This window comes from Scomber scombrus, chromosome 1, assembly GCF_963691925.1.
Source record: "Scomber scombrus chromosome 1, fScoSco1.1, whole genome shotgun sequence".
Taxonomy (NCBI): Eukaryota; Metazoa; Chordata; class Actinopteri; order Scombriformes; family Scombridae; genus Scomber; species Scomber scombrus.
In genome coordinates this window covers 4,591,656-4,600,566 of record NC_084970.1, presented here as the reverse complement: position 1 = coordinate 4,600,566, position 8,911 = coordinate 4,591,656, and the positions used below count along the sequence as shown (strand labels likewise).

Sequence of the window (8,911 nt, the reverse complement as noted above, 5' to 3'; positions counted from 1 at the left end):
CCAGCATTAAAATTCAGAAGATAATTACATCCGCTACACCCCCACGCTGTTGAGAAAGTGTTATGTTTAATAGTCTCTATAAAGAAAATAGGTTTTTATCTCGCTCTCATTTTCATTAATTCCTAATTGGGGTGGGGGGTTGTCTGTTATTATTTCTTAGATTAAAATAAACATAGCCTGTCCCATGTTCAAACCCATCACACTACACGGGCATGATAAGGACTTCATGCCTCTGTGAATAAATAAACAATTTCGTCTCCACTGGTGGAATTAAGTTGCTTACAGCCTTAAGCTAAGCCACTCTGATTTATATTTATTTATATTTTTTTTCTCTCTCTCAAAAGACTTAAAAGCACATCCCTGCTTTTGCAAATGAAGTTCGCCAGTTTTTTTTATTTTTTTTGACCTGCTTTATATGTATATCTTTAATTAGTGTCTTGTTTAGCTTAAACCGACTGATTATCGCATAGTCGTGACCTAATTACCGCGCGCGCTTCTTAACTCCGGCGTAGTGCCCTGAGGAGCAAGCGAAAGTTACCTTTAAAAACTTGTGTAATCATTAGCAACGAGCCTCCCTTAATCCCACTAAACATACACTTATCTAGCCCCGGCCCAGCCTGTGTTTGCTGGGTATGGAGAGGAGAGGGGAGGGGATGATGAGGGGGGTGGTTGTGTGTGGTTGTCTCCGACGTGTTTATTAAAGACATTTATTAATCGCTGTGGTTAAAACGAGTTGGTCCCTGTGCTCCCCAGTCTTTACTCATGTTCCATAGGGATTCTAGGCTGCTAACCTCCAAACATGGATGCAGTGGCGTGGCAGGTCTCTCCCTGGACTGTGTTTTCTGGAGACTTCTTTTTGACTTAATGTGAATGGTGGCGACAACACAGCAGTGCCAAGGGAAACGTGTCACCATGTCCTGCATAAGAACTTAAGAGGAGGCAGCATATACTTGCCCATCCCTGCACAATGTATAGATTTGTTTGTCTGTCTGTGTCTGTGCGTGTGTGTGTGTGTGTGTGTGTGTGTGTGTGTGTGTGTGTGTGTGTGTGTGTAAAGTATTCTATACTGTATAAGCAAACCTCTCTGAGAGGGTGTGTGATGGGTATTTGAACAGAGGCGTCAAGCATTTGAGTTATGTGAGGAATTTGTGGCTTTGACTCGTCAGTTGGTATTTGAGTTATTTCTCATTCCCTTTTAAAGAGATATATTTGACACATTGACATATACACACATATCTATATACACTTAAAGTGATTCTCAGTGGAAACTTTGTAGGAATTTAAGGCAGTAACATTGAATTAAAGAAAGAAACATAATTCCTAAGTGTATGTCATGAGATAAAATTTAGATCCCTTTATCTACGGATTGACCAAAAAACACAAGTGGCCATCACTCATTCTGGGTTCTTTTTCTTACCTGAAGATGGTGAGGAGGGATGTGGGCTGTCATCCTGGACGCTTCCAGTCTGGGAGTGTCCTCCTCCGGCTCCGCTCTCCTCCGTCACATTGGATGATCCGGGGGTGGTGGAGCGGCTGATGGACTGGGATTCGGGATCGCTGGCTGACCCGCGGCGTTCGTCAAGACTTTGTTGCTGGATCGCTTCCTCGATGACTCTCCTGTCTTTGCCGTGGACGCGCGAGTGGACGACCATCTGATGGTAGGTTCTGAAGACCCGGCCGCAGTCAGGGCACTCTGAGGGCTTCTCCTTCAGGCTGGAGAGGCTGTAGTCAATGTTGGGGCTTCCCAAGCCAGCCAGGCCACCAGGAGTCTCTACGCCGCCATGGTGAGACATCAAGTCACGGTGACTGTCAAAGCCTCTTCCATCTTCCTTCATGGACATTGCGGCACCACTTGCAGCTTTGGATCCCTGCAAGGCCTCAGAGAGCTGCTTCTGCTTGGAGCTATCAATGGAAGTGATCAGAGAGTAGTCTTGTTTCTCCTTAGAGAAGGATGCCATGGCACCGGCACCACTCATCTCATCTTCCTGCCCAGGGATTATATGATGCTGGTGTTGTTGCTGTTGCTCCTTAGGCATGAAAGCCCTGTCCATAGCCATGCCACGAGCCATTATCTGCCAGGCTTGGTAGCTATTGAGGGAATCCATCTCTGCCACTTTTGCAGCTGCCTGGAGGCGCTCCATGCAGCTCGACTTGAGTGGTGGCACGAGGTTGAGACAGCCCAGGAGTGAGCGCTTCTCGTTTTCGCCCAGCCCGTGGCCCATACCTGCTGCCATTGGCCCCAACAGCTTCCCTAACATCTCCTTTTCTTTCATGGCTATCCCTGCTTTAGCCAACATTTGGTGCTGCTCACTCAGGCCCTGTTTGTCTGGTGAAAGGAAGCCTCCCTGAAGACAGGAGATGTAGCGAGAGTAAAGGTTGGCGTGAGCTTCCTGCGCCAGGTTGCTCATGCTGTTGACGTTAGCCATGTCCTGCTCACTGGGCGGGGGTGGCTTGTTCTTAATGGCCAGCTTATTCAGATGCACCTTCATATGATTTTTGAGGAACCACGGTTCCTTGAAGCGGCGGCCACAGATTTGGCAGCAGTGTTCAAAGGAGTCCTTGTGCTTGCGCATGTGGCCCTTGAGGAACCAGGCTTGGCTGAAAACCTGGCCACATACCTCACAGCGGAATTCAGTGGCCGGCTGATTGCCACTGGCACCACCGGCACCCTGGCCCTGTGTGTTCTCAGCTGTAATATGGGCCTTCTCCACATGACTTATCAGGTCCTCTTCGTGGGAGGCGGCAAACTCGCACAGTGTACATTTGTAGGGTTTGTGGAGTATGCGGATGTGACGGTCCAGCTCCTCACGCTTCTTGAACTTCCCTTTGCAGAAGGTGCAGCGGAAGCCCGTGGTCGGGTTCAGGGACTGTTCATCTTGGGTGCCAGTCGGTTTGGGTGAAGAAGAAGGCTGGGAAATTGTTTCTTGAGTGGCAAGGCTCGACGGGGGAAGGAGGGCGCAGGCGGAGCTCAGTTGCGGCTGTTGGGTGTTAGCGCTGCTGTTGAGAGTCAGATGGGGCGTCTGAGGTGTCTGGAGAAGACTTCCACTCCCTCTCATGTGCTTGTCCCTCAGGATGGCCCTCTCCTCTAGCTCATGGAGCAGCCTGTTCTCCTCACGGACGCGACCGCGCCCCTTACCGAGGTTCCCCAGCTTGTGGGTGCGGAGGTGGATCTTCAAGTTGCCCTTCTGAGCTGCTCGGTGATCGCAGTATGGACACTTGAAGGGCTTCTCTCCTGTGTGTGTGCGCATGTGCAGCGACAGGATGCTGTTAAAACGGAAACGCTTGCCGCACAGTGGGCACGGATACTTCCTGTTCTTGCGGGCGTCATCTTCGATATCATTCATCTGGGACATGATGCCCAAGTTCTGGCCGTTGAGAAACTGCTGCAGGTCAACACGACCGTTCAACCCACTAAGAGCTCCCGCATCAATGTCTCGGTTGAGCTGATTGGCTAATAGGGCCATCTGACTGCTGATAGGTTGACTAGCCAGGGCTGCGTGGTGGGTCTTCTCATCCAAAGGCGTGGCTGCCTTCTCTTCGGGGATCTGCTGAGGGCGATGTAGGTCAGGAAAGGCGTGTCCTAGCTGGGCAGTAAGCTGGTGAAGTTTTTGACTGATAGGGTAGCGGCCATTTAAAACTGCACTGCTCAGATGGGCATCAGCGTCAGGCACCGCCGACGACACACCAAGGCACAAACTAGAGTCCTCCATCCTGTAAAAAGACAAATGCAAAAAGGAGACAATTTGAATTTCTACACATTACAATGCTGAAGGGTTTCTTGGATCAGTATCTAAAATTAGAAAATGATGGAGGTCTTAGAAAGTGTATTTAAAAAGTTGCCATGTGCAAGTGATGGTACACTCCTCAGGTTTGCTCTCCGGATTATAAATAGAATACTACTCAACCACATGTTCAGAGCTAATGTGTTACTTCATTTAGAGAAACAACACCTGTGCTGCGTCACCCAGTACTGGGAAATAAAATGTATTGTCTTTGATTTCGCACAGCACCGTGTGTGAATTGTCAGCACCGAGGGCCTGGAGAAATGCTGTGACTCCTCAGAACTTTTTTACAAAATGTAACACCATTTTGGATGGAATAATTACTCTGTAAACACAGTGAGCAGTGTATAATTAAGCTACTTGTGCCCATCCTATCAGAATTCCTCCAATTACACGCCTTAATGAAACGGAGCAACGGCATTGTCAGGAAGCCACCGCAATACTACAATTATGATATTAACAATAGCACTTAAAACCAAGGGGTTACTCCAGTAAACACAACACTCTTATCTTGGTGCACGACACTTGTCTTGGCGCAATATTCTATTAAAGAGCTGCACTGCATTTGATGTGAATCACTTTGTTCTCCCTCTGCCTCCTTCCAATCCCCCCCCCCAACTCTCTCCCAGTAGTGTCTTTGTCTCTCAACTCTTTTACAGTTTCCAGGTTGGAGAAAACAACAGTTGGTCATGTTGAACGAGTTCCCTATTCATTAAAAAGTGCTGTGTGTTCTATTTGTTCTATTACCTTCTTCATTACAGAGATTTTGTTTTCTATTTATTCCTAGGTTACTGTAATGCTGTAAACAGAAGTATGTCTTAATTTACACTGAGCAATTTATCCTATCAGTGAAGAGTTTTCATTTCATATGTGTAACATCAGTGAATAAACAAAAAAAAAAAGAGAGAAAAGAATAACACTTGTTTTAATACAGATCCATCTGCTCTCCAGATGGAGAGGTATAAACATCTATCTGCACACTTCCTCTGGCTGCTGGCAGGGGTCAAACCCTCAGAAACAATAACCACGGTTCTGCTTTGGTCAACAAAATATTGTATAATATCTCATTAAGCTGATTAGTATGCTGCCTGGTAACAGTGGCAGCCATCGTGCTTTAACGCATGATTATAATCATCAAAAAATCCTTTCATGGAGAGGCGGTGTAAAGCACTGGCATTAGGTAAGTTCACTTTTAAGAGAAAGTGGGATAATTTTAGGGAGCTTATGGAGCCACTCTGGCAGAAATGGGGAACACTCATATTAAATATGTTCATAACAACCTTTACAGGCATGAAGGGCAACTAAGGTTCCACCGCAGCCTTTCTCTCCACCTACAGTATGTTTCTAAGACATAGAAGACTTTACATTGTGCTTGGCTCATTTGTTTTTTTCATTCATTTGAATTTTTCTCTCTCTCTTTTTTCCTTCTCTCTCCCATCAGTGGGAGGTTAGTAGACATAAGGGGTGCCTGTTCTTTTAGCCACTGGCCCCTCCAACACACTGTTGATGGTGGATTCTTATCTGGCGGACATGAATTAGACACTGTGACCGGCTTCCACTTCTGTTTAAAGGAATGTGACAGTTGTGGGATGCCCTTTGAAATTCTCCTTATTTTTCCCCACAAGTACCATAAAGCAATTCAGCTGAATTCATCAAGAACATAAAGGCCATGCTATGTTCTGCAGGCTTATGTGCAACAGTGAGACACGCTTCTGTCAAAGCCTACTTAAATTTATGACAGATCTTATGATCGTGTTCTCGTGTGGCATGAATAACGCTACCCTCGTCTCAGAAACGAAGCATTTTTAAAAGCTTACGAATAAAATTTTTATGTATGAATGAAAAAATATATATCAATACTGTATATATGTACATTTATTGTGAGGATAATATTGGAAGAGAATAGCAAGGAAAGATAAAACTTTTGTTAGACTGCTTAAAATGTCTTAGGTTTTAAATTGTATTTATGTGACACCCCGGCTTCCATCACCAGGCGTGCTTATATTGGAGAAGACCTTATTTGAATGGGCCCTTTTTTTTTCTTTTTTTTTTTTACAGAGGCGGCTGCCTTTTGGAATAGAAATCTGTGATTTAAACTAGGCTGATGAGCTGTTGCTCATTTGGGGAGATAGCAGCTTGCCCTTTTCTTCAATTTGATTTCTGCCTTTATCTTTAACATATAACAAAGGCAGATAGACAATGGAATAATGTGAAATGAACTGACGAATCCAGTTTGTGTTTTTTTATAAACGTATCCTGGCTGACGAGCGTATGCAAATGAGGCACATTAATATGCTCGCCTTGCTCCCGAGTCATTTTATATTTTTTCCCCTGATTAAAAAGGACATTTCTTATGTGACATCCCCCTCTGCTCATATCAACACACACACACACACACCAACACACACACACACACACACACAAGCGAGGGAACTTGAGGGTGGCGTACAAGTAGAAAGGCACACACACACACACACACACACTCACACACCCACGCACACACCCAAACACTTGCACCACAGACAACAATTCAATATGCGAATGCCCTCTAAAAGACACGAGGAATGTGTTGCAACTCACCCAGCACTATCAAATGGCTTCACACAGAAATCACATCAACAACTCTTTCTATTTTGACATCATCCTGATCCTGTTGCTGTTTGCAGGTCTCATGCAGAATATCCATCAAAGGTACAAAAAGCAAAGAACTCTACACAATATTAATGTAAAAAGTATTATACTAGTATACATATGCATTACTTTTGAAGAGAAAAGGCTCAGGTTTGTCATTCTTACCGATTGCATTAAAGGAAAACTTGATGCCACTTTGTCCCTATTACGTCTCACCGGCTCTGCCATGACTCCGTTACCTTTACCGCTCCGTTATGAGCAACACATGCACACACTCGCTTTATGCTCGTACAGTATCTATCTACCGTTATTCTAACCTTATCATTTCCTGGCATGTTCAAGCATTGCTGCCTCATTAAAACTATTGGCTCCTATGATACCTCTAAAACCACAAAGACTTCCTTTAGCATTTTCTCACGGAGGTTCAGTTGTTGTTTGTGGTTTATTATTCAGCGAAGCACCACGTGCACTCATAAACACACCAAATCGTCCACACGTTCATACACACACACACACACACACACACACACACACACACACACACACACTCACACACATATATGCAGAGAGTGATTTCGCTCGGTTTCTCTTAATGCATTTTCCTCCCTGTTCTTTTTCTCTTCAAGCCTCAGCTTAATTATAAGTATCTGTAACACAATGGAAGTGTATTTCAGTCGGCATTTGAATGTGCTCGGTTCATTTCTGTCTTATCAATATTAGCATGCATCATAAATGCATAAGGGGGTTTTTATATGTGCTCCTCTCTAATTGTAACCATATAAATTATTGAAGTATATGAAAGACAGTTTCCTTATTAGGAATAGCTCTACCTATTATGAATTCAGATTGAAATAAACAACAAATCAGTCTGGATATACACTGCCGGGCCTGTTGTCTGTTTGAGTTTTGTCAGAAAACTTTGCTTCTGACATTTAAGACAAGAAAAAAAAAAAAGGGGGGGGGGGGGGGGGGGGGGGCGCAAAGAATCGAAAAGCCATTAGTTGGACTTTACTTTGTTATTTTGTCATGTATCGACACAAAAACCCATCGACTAATCACAATGCAATACCTCATTAAGTCCTAATGAACAAATTCATTGCATTAAACAAATCAATCATTATTCACAATGTGCTGAATTCCATCATATTTGCACCAAATCATTAATGAGACGAGTGAAAGGGAGGGGGGGGGGGGCGGGGGGTGCGGCAGCAGCAACAGTCTGATATCGGAGGGACAATGTGGATATTTGCCATATGTTACATGTACTGAGAGTTGAATGCTAAATATTTAGTGATTACACAAGCAGCGGGGACACTGCGCTCCGTTCAAAAGCTGCGAGTTGTGTTTTCAAAAGTACAAACGGAGCGCCCTCGTCATTTTCAAAGATCAATTACGCTCGGGTGTGAAAGAAAACAAACAAAAAAAAAGAAGTTGGTTTAGTCAAGAGCCGGCGCTTTCGGTAGGTAGAACAGACCAGATATGAGTTTCTTTCTGAGTTTTTTTGTGTTTTGTTTCTATTGCAGGTGGTCTTTGCAAAGGCATCTAATTAATCCAATAAAAAAGCTGCCTTGTTTTCCCTTCCTCCCTCTCTCTCTCTCTCTCTCTCTTTCTCTTCCTCTCGCTCTTTGACTTCACTGCATTATTACTTTCTGTAATGAGGCGAAAAACACTCTGAACTGCACATGGAAGACAGTCACGACAAGCCCTGCCAGATTCAATCCCGACTCCATCCCATGCCTAGAGCCTCTTGATCAAAACTCATAACTCCACACTATCAAAAAGATATGAAGCTTTCAGAAATGGATTGTTCTATTTTGAAAAGGGGGGAGGTGGAAGGGAAGGGAAGGGAGGGGAGGGCGGTAGAGTTACAGACATGGCTAAGATCAGATCTCATTCAATTTTGATTTTAAATATGTTTTGTTGGTTTTTTATCTTACAAATGTATGTGCCTTCTTGTGCCTACTTTCCCCAAAGTGGCTACTTCTTTAAGGGCCTGAAAGAGCCAGACGTCTTATTGGCTTTCCCAAAATCTAAAGGGATTGGTCAATTCCTTTGAATGTCACTCCGACTGCATTCTTACAGACCAATTCTTATAGAGGACACCTTGTAGACATGACCCTTGGTTGACCAAGGAAAGAAGAAAAAAAAAAGGGCACGATACTCATTTTTTATAAGAACAAAGAACATGAAGAATTTAAAAGTTTGAATAACAGTGGGCTCACGATAACTCTGCTCCGCTTTAATGCAGGGGACAAATAACAGCGAGGGAGGAAGGATTTGATGAGAGCAACAGGCTCAATAGATCAGTGACAAATATGAATGAACAGGAGCCTGTGCCTCTCCCTCTTTCTCTCTCACAATATGTCATTGAGGGCTGTTTAAGAGGTCCTGTCAACAGGTAGTTCAACTTTCAGCTCATCCCCGCTGATCAGTGGGAGCCCTCCTGACAGAAGAGAAAAGAAAGACACCGGGAGGGAGCGCGGCAGAGAGAGAAAGAA

General features: G+C 44.4%; 1 protein-coding gene across 1 annotated transcript in view; it reads right to left on the bottom strand.

The window, feature by feature from the left end:
- znf536 (zinc finger protein 536) overlaps positions 1-3,710 on the bottom strand; it is an 80,952-nt gene extending 77,242 nt beyond the window's left edge. Inside the window, exon 1 of the mRNA XM_062417183.1 lies at positions 1,418-3,710. Coding sequence (XP_062273167.1) covers positions 1,418-3,710 — 2,293 coding nt within the window. The remainder of the gene's footprint in view (positions 1-1,417) is intronic.
- Between the last annotated feature and the right edge of the window lie 5,201 nt (positions 3,711-8,911).